At 32.5% G+C, this 23,584-nt stretch overlaps 1 protein-coding gene and 1 long non-coding RNA gene across 2 annotated transcripts; both read right to left on the minus strand.

The window, feature by feature from the left end:
- Positions 1-1,576: 1,576 nt before the first annotated feature.
- Positions 1,577-2,245, minus strand: LOC120161597. Its single transcript, XM_039171820.1, has 3 exons — positions 2,121-2,245; positions 1,917-2,022; positions 1,577-1,764 (listed from the first exon to the last, which is right to left on the minus strand). The coding sequence occupies exons 1-3, from the start codon at positions 2,151-2,153 to the stop codon at positions 1,592-1,594; spliced, it is 312 nt and encodes a 103-aa protein (XP_039027751.1). The 5' UTR covers positions 2,154-2,245; the 3' UTR covers positions 1,577-1,591.
- Positions 2,246-11,321: 9,076 nt separating this feature from the next.
- LOC120161598 lies at positions 11,322-12,996 on the minus strand. Its single transcript, XR_005519489.1, has 3 exons — positions 12,956-12,996; positions 12,691-12,834; positions 11,322-11,399 (listed from the first exon to the last, which is right to left on the minus strand). It is a non-coding gene; the product is annotated as an uncharacterized LOC120161598 (long non-coding RNA).
- Between the last annotated feature and the right edge of the window lie 10,588 nt (positions 12,997-23,584).

Below are 23,584 nucleotides of genomic sequence, written 5' to 3' on the forward strand. Positions count from 1 at the left end.
AACGAAAATGCTAAAGTAAAAGAAGTATGAGAAGAAGAGAAGAAAGAAGTAGCATTATTTTGCACAGAAGACAACAGTGGTGAATGAAGAAGAAATAAAAAGTAAAGAAGACTTGGTTGCATCACTTGGTTATTGTGAAGGAAGGAAAACATAGAGACCATGACTTTGTTTACCATCCCCTTCATCTTTTCGTTCGAGAGGTCCAGCATTGTACAAAAATAGAGTAAAAAGACCACACCTTTTGTCAACTTGGATCAAAGAAAACATGCAGGCCCAATGGAGGAGATTTTAATTTTGTTGATGTTCAACTGAAAAGACGTGGTTCATCATGATTCACGACACTTCACCCTTATTAGTGTAGACCAAGAATCGCTGACCATGCTCAGGGGTATTTTGAGACACAGAACATATATGGATGCTCATGTATGGAGGAGAAAGGGGATTATAGTCGTTATTTGAGAAAGTGAGTAAAATCATCCTTTTGCCCTTAAAGTCATAGAACGACAATTATTGTCGTTATTGATGGAGATTTAGGTGGTTCTCACAAACATTATTTATTAGAAATGTAACACTTATTCTCCAAAAAGAGCATTACACAGTGACGTAATGAATCGACAAAATAAATCTAAAATGTTTTTTATGTTAGTAAAAACTCTAATGGGGTTGCAATGATAAATGACCCATCCTTATGATTTGAAAGGTTGTATTGCTTATCTCTTATGTGTTCCGATATTAAACATCTCTTGAGAGAATTTTGAAAGATTAATACGTGTGTTTGGGGGCCTTAACCGTACATAGAAACAATTATTTTGTTGATTTTACATTATGTAAAGAATATCTACATGTAACTTTGTATAAATATACAGAAGCGTACGTCTCGATAAGAATAACTATGTATTGAAAGTAAAGCATCTTGACTAGGTTTAAGCGAAGGCATCTCAATAAGGACATCTCATGTACAAATAAAACGATTAATGAAGAGTTTGAGAGTCATTTCAATATTGTAACTAGTAGAAGGATCCGATGAATAAAAAATCATCTCAACATAGAGGTATAACACTTGCACCTCGATCCAAAGAGAACGCCACAAACTACAAAGTGATATTTTTCTAGATTTAATTATTCTAATTTTCAGTACATTCGAAAATAATAAGTAAGATATATATTTTAATTTTTTAATACTTTTTAACATCAATATCAAATACTTTTAAATTAATATATCATACTTTTCATTACATTTTTTTATTTAATTTTCAATCCAACGTCAATAAGAAAAACTAACCTTAGACATAAAGATTCATCTATACTATTATCAACTTTAATGTTTTTGAATTATTTAGTGTCATTTAATCTAATAATACCAATTCCTTGAAAACTAATTTAAAAAAAATTTAAACTGTAAAATTAATTTAACGATGATGATCTATCTAATCATCGTAGGTATTTGCTATGATGTGATTATAACTTGGATTACATTTGAGAAGGGGGACCAACGATAACCAATCATATCTTCAACAATAGGACCTTTCCCACCCCATCGAAGTTGATCTGAAAGGACTCTTTATTTAGTATTTATTTTCTTCCTAAAGCGTTAATAGACAACTGTGGCAATAAACACATTTGTCGGTATCTTTAGATGAATCTGAGACCATTTTTGGATGATTTGACTTGTCTCTTCCTCTGACATTCGCTGCTCTTTCTTGCTTTTAGACACTGAATAGGCTTCGAAGAATTCCTTGTTTTCCTTTTCAAGCTCGTTCCACACTGCATGGTATTCAGTTGTTCAAGAGATCTTTCATAATATCCTAGTCAAGATCTTGTCTCTTCAATACTAGATGAAATTAAGGTTGTATCAGATCATAAACAAGGATGGAAACAACTGATCATCTTAGTAATTAATTACACATATATATTACCTGTAGAAGTGATGATAGGTTGGATGTTTGCATGCCTGGAAAGTGCTTGCAAGCACTCTTCTTTCGTCATGTTGAAGACCAAACACGTTTCTATCAGATGCTGCACCTGTTAACAACATTAAAAAAGCATGTTAAACTACCCATAACTGTAATAAAATCTAACATTACACGCATATATATCAAATTATATATAGCATGTATCACCATATGTATATAAGATTTCGAAGAATCGCCCATGATTGTATATAAATCTCTCTCTTTGAGTGAAATGAACTAAAAAAAAAACACAAAGAAAATGGTGAAGTGGTAATTTGATGATGAAGGAAGCAGCTGTGCGTTTAGAGAAGAAAATGGAGCAACTAAAAAGGAGGAAGGGGCTAGCTTAGGAGTCTAAGGTCACGTGGGAGGTTGATGATAATTAATTGGGTGAGGGTTTGGAAATGACTATTTGTTTGTCTGCTACGGTTTGCCATTAGGCTTCTCCACGTGACGAGTGGGTCATAATCCTCGTGGATTCCCCTAAAACAGTCAGGCGAAACCGAATGAGACGAAGTCGATCGTACTCAGTGCGAATGAGGTGGGAAAATGATGTAACATCTATTGGTCAAGTATTGGACTGTAACAGTTTTGTTTTCGTCTAACCTTGGGTAAAAACACAGTTTAAACTTTTGTCAGTGTTGAGAGAGAAAATAATTTTGTTGATGGTTTAGACAGGAAGGTGGTAATCTCTTTTCAGCCATACTTGTTTGAAGAGTCTTGGGATAGTTTAGGAAAAACTCCAAAGGATTAGGGTTTTTTGTGTAGAGGAGTGACAACAGAGATTGTGAGGGAGTAGAAGCAAAGATGTAAATTTATGGAAAAAAGATTATATTTATTTTCTAATCGAGAGAATATTATAAAGTAATATGAATTGACACTTACAACTTAAATCTATTTTTACTATTGTAATTTAGAAAAATGACAACTGAATAAACCCTTAACTCCAAAATATAAGAAGAAATGACAGGAAAAATTCATATCCATTTATGGAAAATTAAATTCTTAATGTGGGTTTGATTTTTTCCACGTTATAATTACAGATATTTTATATTTCAAGGAAAGCAACGTATGTATATGTGAACATGGAAAACATCTACTATGTTTTTTTTTACTCTTTTATTGTTTTCTGAAGCATATTTACTGTGACGTGGCTTTGCATCAATTTGTGAAAAGAACCAACTCGAAAGCTTTCAATGCTTGATTTGGAGAGCACAACGTTTCCCTCACTATCACACTGGCCGGATCCAGGATTTATTAATGTATCACTCCTTGTTAATTGTATCTTAATTCATTTCTAGCTTCACAATAGTGTAATGTGAAATCAATCCCGTCATTTGCTTAAGGGTCAATTTGATTCATTTATTTATAAATTAAGGTTTAGACTGCTTTGTATGCTCACAGAAGGCTCAAAGGGGTCTATTTGTCAGGGAATTTTCGACCAATACTTGGAAGTGCTTTGCTTTCCTAAATTTATGTAACATAACATCAAATTAAAAGCAACTTGTCCACCACTCACGCTAACATGGTCTTAATCGTGTGGAAAATTTGTAGTGATTAAATAGGTCAAGCTTTGTCCATTCTTTTGTGACCAACCAAACAAAAAGTTGCAGTGCTTCCACGTACTAAATGTTGTATGGTTTATTTTAGCTAATTAGGGTTTCTGAGAAAGGGAATTACATTTGTCTGGGTATCTTTGGGAACTTAATTACAGATTTTAGGTAAAGGGAAGGAGATTCACGTCAAAGTTTTGATTTGCCCTCGATCTAAATAAGCAGTGACGAAAGAATAGGCAACAATTTCAGATACGTGACTTCGTTTTCTATAGCTCTTGCAAGGAAACTTTTACATATTGTCAACTGCGGAATTTACCATATAAATATATTCTAAAAAATTAATATTTCTTTTTAAAATGTCACAACCTCTTACGTTCCCCCACGGCATATTGAATACTATCCACATTATACATATTAATTATGTTGACTTTATTATAATCTTGTCTTTAAATAAAATCCTCCAATTTTTTTTTGTTCACCGTGTTTGTTTTTGTTCTCATGTAGCACTCTTTTCCTCTAATTTTTTTGAGAAGTTTTTAATGAGGTTTATAAGTTGAACTTGATCTATTGTTTTAATTTAATAAATTGTTCTTGCCAAGCAAAAAAAAATCCTCCCATTAAGTACTTAAAAGGATAAACATTTGAATATTTAACACATTTATTTAATTATCCTCCAAATTATTTTTAATGTGATTTAAAATTTTATTTTACAAGTGAACGGAATAACTATTCCTTATTTTATTATTTAAATGAAAAATGACGTGAAAATAGGTATATGAAACGATATTTTCCCAGATCAAGTCACCAACCATGTTTAACTCTATCCTTTACTCTCTTGGCCTACGTTCACGTTAAAACGAACGAACTGCAAGTAAAATTATACAACCAACAATAAACAGCCACGTATTCTGCCTAGAAACTTAAAGCTTACAGAATCCATGTTGAAAGACGTCATTCGGTAGGATAAATCTAAAATACATGACATATACCGATATACATCACTATTAATATTTTTATAGGGTAAAATTCCTAAATGATCAATAAATTTTGCTAAATTAATTTTATTTGTAATTAAAAATTTTAAAAGTTACAAATAGAAATTAAACTTTTGATTATATTAAAAAATGGATACCGAACATTAAATGTCGTTAAGGAGGTGACGTTGCATATTAAATTAAAAAATATTTTATTTGACCACTCAATTATAATAAAAAAATCATTTTACATATATTTTTCAATATTTTTAAGTAATATTTTTTTAAAAATCAGATTTTCTTTAAAATATATTATAACAATTTATTTTTTAATATTTTAAAAGTTATAATTTCTGAAATAAAATTAACAGTAAAATAAAATTTATTATAATTAAAGTGTTAAATGAGAGTTTTTCATTAATTTAGCATGTTATGTCATTTATTTAATGGCATGCAGTTGTATTGTGCTAAATTCATTAATTTCTTAGTTGGTCATTCTATACTCGAGAAGGATGAAATCTTCTTCTAAACATGTAGGCCATTGGATTGTATGGCCGTTTATGTAAAGTTTGGTATACTGGTTACACTATATCGCCTCAGGGTCTTATGTCATTAAGTTTGAGGTTGGTTGGCCGGGACTTGTATTTCATACATATGGTCGAAGCTCCTGCATGAAACAAGTTCACTATCTTCAGTAACACTGCTTTCTTTAGTACATTGTATTTCATACATATGGTTGAAGCAGGTGACCTCGAACCCAAGGGCACCAACCCTTCAGGCCAAGTGTCAGAGACCAATCTTAACCCAGGGTTCAAATCATCGAAGCTCATGACTTGCGAGTTCTAAACATAAAAAATGTTCTCTCGGCTCAGCTGGATATGGCATTTCCAAACAACATAGACATAAGATCATGGAATTACATATTACATGAGTGGATTAGCAACTCTTAGGCTTGACTCGATTATAGTTGCCCTTAAGGGGTGTTATTAATCAGGTTTGGGGTTTGAATCCCAACATTTCAAATCTTTACCACTATACTTTGGTTAAGACCTTTGTATCGTAACATGAATCCAAATTATCTATGTAACCCCTTGACCCGGCCTATGCGTGGTCATATCTAACATATGACGATACAATTTTTCAAAACATTTTTCAATAATTTAAATCTATATTATAAATAAACACCTTTTAAAAACATAATTATTAATAATAAGTTATAATTTGAGTAATATATAAAACTTTAAATGTCTGAGCAAAATAAAATCTTTCACATATTAGTATCGATGTAATTCTAACATCAGTCGCAAAAGCAATATACGTCGTAAGACAAGTATTTCAAAATAAATAGGCACATGTCACCCATCATAATGGCAAATCAGAAGATAAAAAAATATTACAACAAAATAATATTGTATGAATGTGTCGATCCTTCAAGTTCCAGGTCCGGGTCACCTATCAAAAAGTATCTGAAAGAGAAAAGTTTAGGGGAGTGAGCTAGGGAGCTTAGTGTGTTCCAGTAGTACAAAATAAAAACATACAGTTAAGTTTCAAAATCGATTCATTATCAAAGTTATGAAAACGATAGTAGAGTTGTAGTTTAAAATACAAAACAACCTCCAACCGTACACCATATGTAGTTCCTCAGAACTACATCCATAAGGGCTTACCCTAGGCCCAAAGGGAGTATGTGCCAACCTAAGGGAGCACTTTGGGTCCATAAGGTCCTATCCTAGCCAAAGCGTAGGTGCCCACTTGAGGGGTGTGCCCTCAGGCCTATAAGGACTTACCCAATGCACATAGTAGATGAGCCACCCTAAAGGAGTACTTTAGTGTCCAGAAGGTCTTACCACTAGGCCTATTGGGCCCAAAAGCCCACCCAAGGGTTACCTTAGGTTCATAAGGAATTACCAGCTTGATCGGTGCTGAACCTGTATTAGGAATTACCATCTTGATCGGAGCTGAACCTGTAGAGACTTATACCAGATCCCAGAGTACCCCGAAAAGAATAGTTTTCAAACAGTAACTAACAGTAGCAAGGAAATCAGGGTTCTAGCATATATCAATTCAGTAAAAACAGTAACCAGAGAACATGAATCAGACAAGCAGGCTTAAAACTTCAGTAAATCAGATATCAGGCTTGAAACAGATAAATAATGCGAAATTAAATCAGATCAGCTAGCCATATTGCAAAATAGGTAAAAAAAAAAGACATGTGCACATGATATTTCAAACACACACACATACATATATATAGCAGACAAGGAACACACCTCACAAAAAGAATCAGTCCGATAAATCTATCGAGCACCAGCTTCACTACGCTCTTCGACTGTATGATAACCTAAGTCGTATCAGAACAAAATTATTATCGGAGTAGTACACTAAACTTAGTATTTAACAGGGTTGTAGTACTATACGAGCAATCACGGGCTCTAGCAGAAGAGCGGATCGGGAAGAATTGGGCCTGTCAAACGAACGATCGGGAGAATCACATGTACCTTAATTAAACAACATAATAATTTAGTCATTGACCCTCTAATTAAATTAGATGCACTTAATTAAATAACTTAAATAAATACTTAAATTTTATATGCATATTCTAGTTTAACAGGTCAATTTGGAGTATTTAAGGTTCGATTTTGGCAAAACGAACTTCGAATTTGGATTTAGGACGTCGAAAAACATAAAATATGACTTTACAAAAATTTTGACTTTTTAGTCAAAGTCAACAGTAAAATTGGTCAAAAGTTAAAGTCAACGGTCAACGGCTAATGGTTCGAGTCAAAGTCAACGATTCATATTAAAGTTAATGGGTCCGACCAGTTTGGGTTGACTCGATTTGGTCCGAGTTGAATCACACATGTTCAAACTGGTTCAGGCCGGTTCAGACAGGCCAGACCATTCTAGAAGATTTTATTGACTGAATAGGAGCCCTACGTATACGCGGGTGTGCGTGGCGACGTATAGTGATAGTGCAGGGATCGGGGACGGCGGTCGAATACTCCAACAACTTCAACTAACCAAAATTAATCCACAAACAACCCAATATTCAACCAAAACAATTTAAATCAACCGAAAAAATATTTGAAACTTACCAAAATCGACGATCGGTGACGGGACGGTTTTGGACGACGAACTCGATCGGGTTTTTGTTGGAAACACCTAGGGAGCACAACGATGGCTGGTGTGAGGCTAACCGACGGCTGGAACGACAGAAAATTACGAGAAATCGAGGGGAGAAATTGGGTTTTCCCGGTGAAGCTTCAACCGTTCCTTCCCAGCTAACGATGTGACCAATCGGTGAGTGACCAGTTGGGGTTCTGACCGCGGTGACCTGACGCGCCAAATGGAAGCGACGGTGACTTACACTGACGAGCGGTGGCGGAGATCGACGTTGAGGCGGTTAGAAGGTCCCTAATGATTAAGGCGTGATGGTGGCCGATTCGAGCGATTTGAGGGTCGGGTTGAGGTCGCCAATTGCTGCTGAGCCCGAAGGCGACGACGGTGTACTCTGTTGAGTTAATCGATCAGATGAATCGACCAAGAGGGGGGAACTGGTAATTAAAAATTTTGGTGGAAGCTTTGACAGAAAATTGAAAAGATTTGCACAACAATTTAGAGTGATTCGACTTTCTCAATCAAAGTCTACGTCCACTACCTTAGCTATCCACACTAAGGATTTTCCACAAATTCACTAATTTGTCTTTCTTTCGAGGAAAAAGAGTAACCTTACAACTCCATCAAGAATTATACCCCAAATTCTTGAGAACACTCTCTCGCAAAGAGAAACGTACTTTACAGAAAAACTCACAAGGTAGATTGTTTGCACAATTCTAGAACAAGGAAAGAACACTCAAAGATAAATACAATTGAGTACAAAATGTGTTCTTGAAAGCAAAATAAATATTGAAAGGAATTTGGCTTGAAATGCTCAAACTTGATGTTTGATGCTTTCTCTCTTGTGTCTCTAGCTTTTCTTGATAATTCTTAATCATCAATGGCTTCAAGAACTTGTTTAAATACACCTCAGATGAGTTCTATCCTTTGGGAGCCTTGGTGAAGTTAATAGAATCGTTGTTGTATGTTTTTCAACTTCAAAAAACTGTTGGGAGCGTAGGGGTATCGGTACATCTTCAAAGGGTATCAATACATCCTGTGTAAAATTCAAATATTTCGACTGTTATAAGACCAAAGGTATCGGTACCTCTCAGGGGTATCGGTACCCATTTGGCATTATGTTTTTCTCGGAGTCAAAATCAACATAAGAGGTATCGATACATATGGGAAAGGTATCGAACCTCTTTTCATAGGGGTATCGGTACCCTATGAGGTATTCATACCCTTTTTGCATTCGAAGTTTGAGGGGTATCGATACCTCTGAAGAGGGTATCGGTACCTCCTTATTTAAAACTCATTTTTGGCTCGATTATGGTTCGAAATACTTTGTAAAAATTGTTCCAAAAATATTTTAAGATTGAAACACAATTTTTCATTTAAGTAAGGAGTAAAATTGACATTTGAAAACTTAGAGTAATATATGTGATATTCGATTAATTGGATCGAATATTGTTTTTGAAATTGAATATAAAATCTTAAAATTCATTAACACTTTATTTATATTAATACTTTATTTGTTATATCAAAATATCAAAATGTTTTCAATATACTCCACTACTGATCGAAGGTGGCTGGATCAGAGCGGAAAATACGGGTGAGGGGAGGTTTTATTTCTTTGGTTTAATTTGGGGATTGGGGAGAGCTAGTTCACGACCAGGGGAGGTATCTGATTTTTGTTTTTGGGTATATCCCGAGCCAAAACAAAGAATACATATTTGTATTATAATGAACAATAATAGTACCTAACCTAGATGGCTAAGCCATGAGTGGTTATCCTTTAAATCACAAGTTCAAGCCTTTTTAACCGCATATTATTTTATTTTTACTTAAGGAGATATTTCTAGTTTAGGTAAGAACAGGAAATCACGTGGTTAGTCCCTGAAACATCCTTGGTTTACAATTTATCCTAAAATTATCATTAACATACCAAATAAATCCTAATATTTAATTAATGAATTTTTATTATTTTTGCCCCAAAATTTTGGGGTGTGACAATATATCTACACAAGACAAGTACATAACAAGGGTCATTTGAGTTTAAGGAGATTAAAGACTTAAAATTCCACGTATTAAATGAAAAAAAAGGGAACTGCCTTTAACGAGCTAATCCTAGTAGCTGGAAAGAAAATAGGAGATAAATACATGAAGAATTAGTTTTACATTAGAGCAACTGCGAAGCTGAAGCTTCCATTTTGACTCTGCATACCCTTTTCATTCTCATTACTATCCGCAGCAATTCCACTTTTGAGCAACTTGAGCACTGGTTGCTCCAGGGTCTTCCTTATTGATTTTGATTGCCATAAAAACAACACATCCATCATTTTGAACACAAACCAGTCGAAGGGATAAAGGAGAATATAAATTCAGAAGAGAGAATACCTCAGCCTTATTATCAGATTCTGTAAGCCTTTGCTTAATGTCGCTGGCTATTGAAAAGAAAACCTCCTCCACATTCAAATTCGTCTTTGCACTCTGCTGAATTACATTGTTCCAATAGTATCCAAAGAAATGATCAATAGCATTGAAAAATGAAAAGGTCCAGTCAGAAGAAAACATGACCTACAGTTTCGAAAAACTTGATACCATACTCATCAGCAAGAGCGATGTTGGCACAGCCTGGCAAAGAGGAGATTAATTCCGATTATTACTCGATAAACGTGTCTGGTTCATGAACGAGGAATAAGGGGTTGCCGAATAGACTGAGAATCTAACCACCAATTCAAACAAGAAAAGCAATTTCTATAAATACTCAAAAGGGAAAGTCTTACCCTTTTGCTCTCATCCATGTCAGCCTTGTTTCCGACCAGTACCATGTTAACATTGTCTGAAGCATGTTGTTCGATATTGCGAATCCAATTCCTAATATCTGTACATGAACAGAAGTTGGACTCGCAATAGATGTAGGATCCACTGTAAGAAACTCCATACCAGCAGAAAGAGATGACAGCCCATCACAACAAAAGCAGCGATCAATTACACTGCCTAACCCGAGGGAGGAGACGAGCATAAAAACGATGAAAATCATCCAACAACAATGGCTTATCAAATTGACAATTTCACCTACATGCCAAAAGCAGAATTAATAAAACCGGAACATTACTGTTGAAAGATGACTCATCAGTAACATCATAAACCACCAAAATCCCCATAGCTCCACGGTAGTAAACTGCAGAAGCATGATTCATCAGCCAAGTCAGACATCAAGCTTTATGGTCCTGTCGTAATAGTTTGAAAAGAAAATAAAAAAGGCAACCAGCAAAAGCTTAAACACGCCTGTTGTAATAGTTCGAAATCGCTTTTGACCAGCTGTATCCCAGATTTGCAATTTGACTCTCTTACCATCAAGCTCGATCGTTCTTATTTTGAAATCAACGCAGTCAAGGAAAATAGAATAGTCAACAAGAGAAAACGTTCCTTATCAGAATCTTAGAGAATCAGCTGAATAGATGTCTCAACCAAAATATAATGTGGAGTACTGAGCAAAGGAATGAAAGGATTATAAACTATTGTTGTAAACAGTTCATTGAGCACCATCTTGAAGAGTGTGTACAATTTTTCAAGCTGAATACCAATTACCAAGGGATTGTCAAGGTCCAGGACAGATAAATGAAAACTTAGATTACAATAATTGTGAACTCCATTCCATCTCTAAAATGTTGCAGTTTCATTGGAATTAACCAAATGGTGCAAATAACTTTGAACGACAGGAGTTTCCAGGAATACAAACCCGATGGTCGTTATGAAACTAGTAGTAAATGAACCATCAGAAAAACGCAAAAGCAGACAACTCTTCCCCACTCCTGCATAAATTCAAATCAGAAAAATCAGTTGGGAAATATTTAAAGCTACGTAAAATTCAAGCCCAAACATGAGATCACATCATAATTCTCTTTAACTTGTAAGCCAAGCAATACAGATTACACAGCATGCCTCTTCAACAAAAACGTGTCAAATGTAACAAAAACAATTCTATTTCCTACTCTGCATCAGATAAGGATCATATTGCAAAGCTTCCCACCAATTTTTTCATGCATGTTTTGGCATCAAGATTCCACATCAAAAAGTACAATTAAGCAAATCAACAAAAAGATGTCACCAGGGATGGACCCAAGGGGACCGTAGTTGTCTTGAAAATTTCAAATTCTCGTATATTTTAGATTTTGTTCGCCCCCAAGATAAAATATGTGTCCATCCTTGCTAACAGGACGAGATAATATATTCTGAGAGGGCTTCGCCCCTAAAAATATAAAATTATCATATATTTTAGATTTTTTCTATGTATTTTATATTGAAAATATGTTTTCGTCCCATGGAGTTTTATAAGTTTGTGCCTTTCCAGAATTTAAGAAATTAGTTCCCCCAACATAAAGGCCTGCCTCCGTCCCCAGATGTCACCAACTTTTAAACGGTGATACCCATTTCTGCGGGTGTATGATACATGCGATAAAATTACTCAAAAATAGATTTACTGAGAGACACACATACATACACACGCTAGCTAATCCTCACTGAGCTATATAAGTTTACGTTGTTTGTGTAATGATTTTCAGGGCTCGATCATCATAGTCGGATTTGAGACTGCATTTAGTGGATGCAAGTTATTTATCGAGTATTCAATCAGTGTAACGATCATTTGCTAAACTACTAGAATGGTGGATATGTATGTATAAGGATATCCAGTACGAATATGGCACACTTCCTGTGTCCTATGTTACAATATAATAAAGCTCCTTCCATCATGATCCCAATCTGCATTCGCCAATATGTTTATCGCTTCATTAAATTGTAGCAAATAATAATGCCCAGAATCAATTCGAAGAAAATCCATTACCATAAAATCAATGAAAATCTCAAAAATGCAAACGCAATATACGATAAATATATAAGCAAAGCCTGAAAGTCATAACTTCTGGAAAAAAAAAACATATTGCATATAGTCTCTTTCCCAATGGAACCTGAGCAACATTCAATCAACCCCCCCCCCCCCTCCCAAACACAAAAAAAAAAAAATCAGAGTTTTCCCAATACCCATGTTTCATTTTTCAATGGTGTGACGATAAAAATTATTCTTTTACCCATAAAAAAACTTACCACTATCGTCAATCAAAAGAAGCTTAATGAGATAATCATAATCAGCCCGGGCTCTAGCTGGTGGTGCACCCATGGGTCCTCTCAAATACCACATACAAATATCCCAATTTAAAAAAGAAAAAGCTGATCTTTCCTCTTACTTACCTGCATTTTATAAAACAAAAATAACAACATTCACCTCCAAAATAACATCAAAGAAACGCACACACACACACACACATATATATATATATATATATATGATAAAAGAGATGAGACAGAGAACCCAATACACAGAGGGTAGCAAGCAAATGAGACACAGAAAGTACAACTAACTTGGGAATTTCCTTTTTTCTTTTTCTTCACTTTTTTATTTGGTTTCTGCAATGTGATTGGCTGACAGAATTATTTTATGTAAACTCGGCCACATGTTATCATTTTCTAAGAGAATTTTTAGTTTAAAAGGATAAACTACGTGATTAATCATTTATGTTTTAATTTTATAAATTTTTTCTCATTAAATTTTAAAGATATAATATTTTATCATTTTTGTTTTTATTTAATTAAAATGTGGTTACTTTTATTTAATTTCTTCACTAATGGTAGGCAAAATTTCAGTGACTAAACATTTAAAAGTCGATAAGATAAGTAAAAAAAATTAGCTGACCCTTATTCTCATATGTAATGGGGTAAGGGGAGGTAAGAAATTAGCTCTACCAACTGAGCTGAATGGTCATTTCCGATAAGATAAGTAACTACATCTTAATTAAATAAAAACGAACATGACCACATCTTAATTAAATAAAAGTGAAAGTAATCAAATATTATGTTTTTCTGAATTTAGTGAGTAAAAGTGTATAAAACTTAAACGAAAGTGATTAATCTTATAATTTACTCAAATTAAAATATATACGTATAAAATGTTTTAAACTAAATTTAAAATCATTAAATTAAGAAATAAAAAATATAAATGAAAAAAATTGAATCAGTGATATTAAAAATAAAAGGGTATATAGTACAAAATTTAAGAAATGCATGTATTATCAATTTTCTAAAATTTATAAACGTTATAAAAATAAGCAATATAATATTGATAGTTAAAAAAACTATCTTCTAAAAGTATTGTCGAATAAAAGTAAAAATAGTTATAAAAAAGATTTCAGGAAATGCTAAAATGATTTATTGTATTTAAGGTATTTGTGGTCGGTTAATCGTATTGTTTAATTTAAATAATTTGATTAAAAGTTATAATAATTACTAATTTTTGTTAATCATAATATAATCATTAAGAAATTATTAACCGTTAATTTGTAACCTATAGCAAATTTCTTTATTTATATATTTATTTATATATATATTTATTTATATATATATATTGCTTCTTTTGAGCATAATAAAACTATCACTCCAATAAATATTATGTTAAAATTTTCAAAAACATATATTTAAATATATATATTCTAAATTTAAATTCCATATTTTTTTTAAAGTACAGACTCATACTATATAGTAATTACTAATTAAAACATTACTTTTATTTTAAAAGATAATGTTAAAAGTTAGGATAAAACAGTGGAGAACACTAAAGTGGAAAGACCAAAGTCAAATCATTATATTTATATTTATATTTATATTTTCCTTAAAAATTATATTTATAACTTAACAACGATTAATTGATAAAGGTTAATTGTTTGTTAAAACTCATAGTTATAGTTATAATCATTAATTGTCATTTTTAACGGTTCGTTTAATCAAAATTATTTGATCTTAATAGTTCGATTAATCAATCTGTAAAATATAACAATTAATCAGTTAATAATTACAGTTAACGATCATAAGTTAATCTTACACTCATAATTGTATGAATTAGTTGAACCAGATGTAATGTATCAATCAGTTCAACCCATCAATTAAAAAAAGTAAGTGTATAACCTATTGAGTGTCCTCAATGGTTAAAACGAGTGTTGCTCTCCTTTAAAATTTTGAGTTCGAGCAGATGATCTACAAGATGTATGTGTGTTAATGATGGTTAAAAAATTATAAACAGATTAAATCTTATAATCATCCTATATTTTTCAAATATATATATTAAATATTCGAACTCTTTTCATAACGGTAAAAATGTCTGCGAGATAAAGGGAAATCGAGTACCTTGGCCTGCCATCATTTGATTCTTTCGGCAAAACTCTCGAGATAATGTTCTCAAATTTTTTATTTCACGATATAACTTACTCCCAAGATTAATTGCTCAAATAAGGCGAATTGCACAATGTTGGTCGTAGGTCGTCATGCCTTCCAGGCGACCTACGGCGTGACAGCTTCCCAACGAGCGAATTAACGTGTGCATGGGACATGCACAACCCAACCCATAGGTCGCCATGCCCTCTGGGCGACCTTGTAGGTCGCCATGCACGCCAGGCGACCAAGCTTTTAACCCTCTGCATGCCTTGCATGCCATAGCTAGGAGATTTCTGCATCCTTAGCTGCATTATTGCATCGTTAATTTAGCTGCTACATACAACAAATATTGTTTTTGAATTACATCCTTTCAACGCTCAATAGTTACACGATTCAACGCTTATTTGCTTTATATAAAGGATATGGAGTTTAGGGTAGAAGCATAAGCAGAACCAGAAGCACATATAGAAACTTTGCAGAGAGAAAGAAAAAGAAGAAGAAGAAAAGAAGATAAAGGCTCAAACATCGTTCGTGAGGTAATTTTTTATTGTTTAATTTAGTTTATTACATAAAATTATTAATTTGTTAGTTTAGGGTTTAGGGTAGAACTAAAATTTAGTTAATTAGTTTGTTAGTTTAAGTTATATTATATTAGTTTGTTAGTTTAAGTTATATATTATATTATATAAAAAATTAGTTAATTAGTTTCTTAGTTTAGGGTTTAGGTTGTTTGTTGAAGTTGAAGTTATATTATAAAAATAATAATTAGTGCTTAATTAGTTTGTTAGGTTGTTATTTTAACTAAGTTATATTATAATAAAGAAATAGTTTATTAGTTTAAGTTATATTATAATATATTATATTATATAAAATTAATTTTTTTAATTTATTGTTGTTTAAAGAAATATTTTGTTTACACATACAGGGCATTATTCTACAACATTTGCCCACGTGCAGATTGATTCGAAGAAAGAAACAAGAAAGGAAAGGAAGAAAACATAAATACGCGGATAATTTATTATTTTTTGTTGTCCATTTTTTGTTGTTGTGTATGTGTAAGTTAGTTAGTTAGTAAGTTTATATTAGATTATATAAAATAATTTGTGCGAGATAATTTCCGTTTAAAAAAATATTGTGTTTAAAAATATTTAGTGTTGTTTTAAAAAAATATTTTGTTTAATTTATATTATATGTGTAAATTAGTAAGGAGTAAAAATTAATTGAATGAAATAATCCGGCCAACGCATTATCTAGTGAAATAATTATTTTGAGAACATTATCTCGACAGTTTTGCCTAATAAATTTGTTTGATATTTTTAAAAATAAAAAATATTATCAAACTAATCATTTTTATTAGTAATCATTACTAAATGATTAGTATCAAATCTAAATCATTAAATATTTATAATAAATAATTATTTAATTTATATTATATGTGTAAATTAGTAAGGAGTAAAAATTAATTGAATGAAATAATCCGGCCAACGCATTATCTCGTGAAATAATTATTTCGAGAACATTATCTCGACAGTTTTGCCTAATAAATTTGTTTGATATTTTTAAAAATAAAAAATATTATCAAACTAATCATTTTTATTAGTAATCATTACTAAATGATTAGTATCAAATCTAAATCATTAAATATTTATAATAAATAATTATTAATAATCATGACTAAATCATATTATTATTAAATCATTAAATATCAAATCATTAGATTAATAATAATTATTAAATCATTATTAGTAATATTAGTAATCAATCAATCAAGTTAAATAAAAAATTTTATTTGATCGTTAATATAATATAATAGTATATTATATTATATTTAATTATTTAACGATTTATGAAATTATCTTATCTAATTTTTTAATCTAAATTTATTTATTTTTTTATTTGTAGAGAAAATAAGCAACAACTTTTTCACGATTGTCCATTATAATAGACAGATTATGGAAAATGAGGTCGGAGTAATTTTTCAGTCTGAAAAACCAATAAATATGATGTTCAAAAAAGACATCACATTTATAGAAATGAAGCATAAGATAGAAAAAAAAAATTCGAGCTGTAGTTGATGGTTTGAGGTATAGGTTTATGATATGCCCCAACCCAGTCAGATATGCTGCAGTTCCACTTGAAGAAGAAGATGATATTGAAACCATGGTTGGATTACATGAGTCAACCAATATTGCAGTTATTGAGTTATTTGTTGATATGCGTAACATATGTGATGTTCCTGGGTCATTAAGAGGTGTGGCTCAAAATCCATCTGAAATGGCTTTATATAGTCAGTTTGAGGAGCCGACATACATGTTCCTGAACAGTTTTATGGCACTATTGGAAAGTGTAAATGAAGTCGGAGGGACATCTGCAGTAGCAGAGTATGAGACGAGAAACATACCGGAATTGGCTGTTGCTATTGATGCTGAAAATCGATGGGGAGAAATTCATGATTATTCAAGCGAAGATGAAGAAACTGAAGAACCCGTTTTGGGCGAGGATGAAAATATTTTCGGTGGAGGTGCAATTGATGAAGTTCTGGCACCGTATGAAGCTACTCCTCACATGTACGAGATAGATTATGATGCGATGAGGGCACCTGAATTCCCAGACATGCCACATTTACCTCTGCACCAAATGACTAAATTATTTGATAATTCTGGTGAATTTTCAGTTGGGGTGTAATTCAGCGGAAAAAATGAAGCTGCGCTGGCGATTAAAGAATACTGCATCAAATTCCATGTTGATGTCCATGTTGCAAAGTCCAACCAAAAAACCCTATACGTGAGGTGTGTAAAATATGGCCTAGAGTGCAAGTGGAAGATCAGAGTGTCGAAAAATCAAAGGCACGATGTTTGGGTCATCACGAGGTACAATGGTCCGCACACATGTTTGCGAAACTCCATCGAACAAGACCACCGACTATTGGACTCTGATGTAATATGTGAATACGTGAAGGCGATGGTTGAAAAGGTATGGAATGCGAAGATGAAGGTAATGAAGCTGACGTATGGAGATTGAGATACATCGTACAATGAGCTACCACATTTGCTACAAGCAATGAAGCGATTTATCCCAGGAACCATAGTGAAGTCTCAAACCATGCCAGCATATGACGAAGAAGGTCAACTTTTGTCAGGGAAGAAAATATTTCATAGATTATTTTGGGCATTCAAGGCATGTATTGAAGGATTTCCATTTTGCAAACGTATGATCCAAGTAGATGGTACGTGGCTGTATGGTCAATATAGGCATGTACTTTTGATGGCAGTTGCTCAAGATGGTGAGCGATGCATTCGCCATTTTTGAGGGAGAGACAACAGAGGCTTGGGATTTCTTTCTGACCAATCTACGTCAATATGTCGTTCGTGAAGATGGAGTTTGCTTGATATCCGATAGAGGAACGGGTATTTTGGCGGTAATTGAACGAACAGGAAGTCGTTGGATACCTTCGTATGCATATCCGACATTTTGTATCCGTCATATTGGCAAGAATAGTATCGACCAGTTTCATAACGCACACATTCGTAGCGAGATAGTCAGCATGGGTAAGTTTTATTTTCAATATTTGTGCATTTTTTACATGGGTTTTTTAATTGCAGTTTAACAAAATATATTATGAAACAGGATACAAACTGCGTCGACCAAATTTTGACAAGAGATTGGAGAATTTAAAGGTATTTTACGATGATCAGCGTGTTTGGAAATGGGCTTCAAAAATACCGCGGGAAAAATGGTCGCAAGTATACGATGAAGGTCGGAGATACGGACATATGACCACAAACCTTGTCGAGGCCATTAATTCGGTACTAAAAGGTACACCCAATAGTGAATGTGGTGAAAGAGACATACTTTAGATTGGCTAAAGTTTGGTCGGATAAAGGTAAGGAAATTGAGAGTCTCATAAATAGAGGTAAAATTTTGGCTCCTACAATGGTGGAATCAATAGAAGCAAATGAGCGATTGGCAACATCAATGATTGTTCATAATTTCGACCGAGTTGGTCATACTTTTGTCGTGTCGTGCATACGCCGTAACGTCGGAGGAGAAGAACAAACATTTAGAGTTGATTTACGACACAAATGGTGTGATTGTGGTCATTTTCAGGCATGGAAATATCCATGTGCTCATGCAGTCGCTGCATGTATGTATGTTGGTGTAAGCGCATACACTTATGTTGATGAATGCTTTCACCTACGTAGGATATTAAATGTCTACAGCTATGCGTTCAGACAGATCCCGAATGAATCATATTGACCCAAAAAGGATCATGATGAATGGTTGCCAAATCCAATGCTTCGCAGAAGTCCAAAGGGCCGACCTGAGTCCACTCGTATTCATACCAGTATGGATTTCCATGCTAGAGAGAGAGGTCAAGCAAAGAGATGCAGATTATGTAGGGGTAAAGGCCATTCAAAAAACAATTGTCCTAATTTACCAAGATATATGCCTCATCATTAGTAATCATATATATATTTCTATGTATTTATCCGGATTTAATTTTGTAATGATTTATAATTCGAGGACTTGAACATATTTGAATGGACGTGTGGTTCAATTAACGTTATTTTCGTTACATAACTAATACTCATCCATGGAACACTTGTTTGATTTGTAATAATGATATGATTTAATTTAGTAATGATTTGCTAATCATGATTTAATAATGAATTTATATTTAAAATTATAATAATTATTTAGTAATGATTAGTAATAATGAAATTATTATTAATATTTAATGATTTGATAGTAATGATTAGTAATAATAAAATTATTATTAATATTTAATGATTTAGTAGTAATGATTAGTAATAATTAAATTATTATTAATATTTAATGATTTGGTAGTAATGATTAGTAATAATTAAATTATTGTTAATATTTAATGATTTGATAGTAATGATTTAGTAATTATTAGTAATAATGAAATTATAATAATGATTTGATACTAATAGGGTGATAAATTATTATATCTTCACATTGAAGTTGAATTTATGTAATTTTTGTCGATAAATTATTCGAGCGGAGTTTTTAAATAGAGGGACCTAATTGATATGACTTTTATAATTCGAGGACTTGAACATATTTGAATGGATGTGTGCTTCAATTAACCATAAGAATAATTTAATAATGATTTTAATATTTAATGATTTGATGATTTAGTAATGATTTTAATATTATGATTTAATAATGATTTAGTAATAATATTATAATAATAATTTAATAATGACTTTAGTATTTGATGATTTAATAATGATTTGATAATAATCATTATAATAATGATTTAGTAATAATTATTATAATAATGATTTAATAATAATGATAATAATGATTTAATAATAATCATTATAATAATGATTTAATAGTAATGATTTAATAATGATTTAGTAATGATTTTATAATAATGATTTAATAATAATGATTTAATAATTATTACTAATAATTATGGAATAAAAGCAAATGAGTGTACAAGTGTGGACTACTCGAATTTAAATTTATACATAGTCGAATTTATTAATGATTTTTAAATATTTAATGATTTGATACTAATGATTTACTAATTATTATTAATAATGATTTATTTGATACTAATGATTTACTAATGATTACTAGTAATGAAATTATAATAATGATTTGATACTAAAAATCATTGTTAAGGTTAAAAAAACTAGTCTAATTTCAATATATAATTTGTAACAAATAGCAAACGAGTTTACAATTGTTGTCGATATTGGGGTGTTGTTGAATGATAATGTTGGGCGGACGTCTGATACGTTGTGGCCATTGCGGTTTCTCAGGAGTATAGTACCCATCCTCCTCATTCATTGGGGGCATTTGAACTGCCATGTGTTCAAAGTCATACGTCGACGAAAACATGGGAGAGTAGATGGGTGCCTCAGGCTGCACAAACTCTGGTATGTATGTCGGGACAGTAGAATCATCAACTGCTTGATGCAACGATCCCGCATCGCCGAACGATTATGGTGCGCTATTATCCACATCGGTCATTTTCTCTTTAGGTTGTTGAGATGAACTCTCACTCCCACTCGATAGAGAGTATTCAGCTTTACTAAATCTTTTCTTAAACCTCAAAAATTGTCTCCTCTCTACCATTGTTGTCAGGAACGGCTTTCCATTATCCCAAAAATAAGCAAGGTAAGCCGAAGTCTCAAAATTAAAGTCGTCTTCTTGAATGTCGTCAAGAGTTAGCATGAATGAAGCCCTATTGTTCCAAGCATTAATGTAGGTTGCATGCTTCTCAACCCAATTAACATTTTCTTTACGACGACCATCAAATTTGTGCAGGTCGTCATGCGTCTCAACCCAATTCACCTGACGACAACCATCTAAGTTTTTGAGGAGGTCATGATCCCATAGACTCCGCAGAATAGGTTGGTGGAAGTGGAATTGCCTCAACACTCTATCCCCAAATTGGATCTCAACAAAAGTAAAATTGATCAATGGTGTAACAGTACACCAATATTGAAACCCATCTAAAATATCGTGCGATATCAACGCAAGTATTTCTTCATTCATGTATGGTCTCCAATTAAACTGTAAAATTACAAAAACAATAAAATTTATTTAAATCAAATAATATAGTTAATTTAAATAATAATTAAAAATAACAGATTATACATACCTCTTTTTTGGCCTTAATGTCGATCTTCAGCCTGAACTCTTTAATGTTGTTGTGCACCAACCTCGTGCCTTCAATTTTATGTCTCCATCTGTATATCAATAAAAACAAAAATAGTGACATTTTGTTCAATAATTTTAATCAAAATAAATATTTTCTAATTATTATTTTATATTAAAATAGAGGATTCATATTACCTTCCGACAAGTGGAAAGTCAACCGCAGTCCGACTAATCGGTGTCAAAAATGGAAGTCTATGCCAAGCCCATGATTGTAGTAGCAACAGACATCCACCGATTTCTACTGTATTATTATGATTCACGACTAATGACGCCTTGCACATCTAACGATACAAGAACGCCAATATCATCGAACCCCAACTATATTGCCTATTATTCTCAAAATTTGTTAAAAAAAGAAGATATTGAGTGTGAATATAACTACCGGATTTATTAGGCATCAAAATTCCCCCAATCAACTGTAATATATATGCTCGTGTTGCATATATAATTTCGTGCTCTGTACTTGTAACACCCCCAACCCGTATCCGACCCGGATACGAGTCCGAAGTGTCACATTGACTTTTCAAACATTTATTCGTATAAAATAGTGAGTAATTTAAAAACTTTTATAACATTTAACTTATTCAAAACATTTACAAAACTATTCGGAGCTTATACAATATATTCTTTTAATTACATGCCAACTAGAACTTTATATATAAAAATACATATTATTCACCTCTCTTCTGATCTGACATTCGGTAAGGAGAACTGACCTGTCTTGTTCCTCTTTACTTCTCTTTTCGCTTTCCAAACCTACGTGTGAAACAATCACACGCTAAGTCGATGACTTAGTGAGGCATATAAAACATATAATATTTCATATAACATAAATCATACATAAACATATACCATCATTATCATAATCTCTATCATTATCATTAAGAAACACACATAACATCATATGGTTCATGTAACATATAACTTATATCATATCATTTCTCTTATAAACACATATCTCTTCTTTTCTGTCACGTATCACATATACGTGTAATTATTGATCTTATAATCTCATGTTCCTTCTCTTCTGTCACATACCCTATGTATGTGTAAACATATATCTCATAAACATATATTTATGAATCTCATATCGTATCACATATTCACATAAACATGTAATCCACTTTCACATAGCTTGTCACATAGGCATGTATTCTCATATATTATAATTTCATATAGTTCAATATCACATATCACATATACATGTAATCATGTACTCATACACACATAAGCATCATATCATTCACAAATCAAATAACATTTTAGGAGTCACTTCTTACCATAGTAACTCCATCACTGGCTCATCACAAGCCAATGTTTATTCGATAACATAAGTACAATTAAATTGCACTCACCTTAGCTTTGCTTTGATTCGATTCTAATCCTTCAATTGTTTCTGAATGGGATCACATTCTATATCTACATAATCATTCATAGATCTATATCAGTATTATAACTAATATACTCTAATGGTTCACTCCTTAGACTAAGAAAAATGCCAATTTCATCTTTCAATGAAAGTATGCATCGATGCACTACTGATGCATCGGTGCATAAAATGCATTCGATGTTGTATTATTACTGGGATGCATCGATGCATACCTTATGCATCGATGCACTAATTGCATTCGATGTTTCTATTTTAAAAGAGTGCATCGATGCACTACCTGTGCATCGATACACATTCAAACAAATTTTTGGGTTTTAACCTTGATGCATCGATGTACTATGAATGTGCATCGATGCACTCTGCCCATAACCTCTTTTTGAACCCGAAAATCATCAACTCTTCACTCAAATGCTTCATATTTCATCCCCTTTCATATTCTTAACTTTCATATACATGTTTAATCTCGTTTATAATCAATTATCTCTTCTTTAACCTTAATATCCTCTCATCTTTATTAACTTCAAGAATCATACCAGATTTTTAACATGTTTTAAATCTAATTCTAACACTCCATATTTCTTAATTAGATTGATGACAAGTCAAATTCCTTCTCAAAATCCACTTACTAACTCTTTTCCAGAATTT

Source organism: Hibiscus syriacus, unplaced genomic scaffold (assembly GCF_006381635.1).
Source record: "Hibiscus syriacus cultivar Baekdansim isolate YM2019G1 unplaced genomic scaffold, ASM638163v2 tig00111402_pilon, whole genome shotgun sequence".
Classification (NCBI taxonomy): Eukaryota; Viridiplantae; Streptophyta; class Magnoliopsida; order Malvales; family Malvaceae; genus Hibiscus; species Hibiscus syriacus.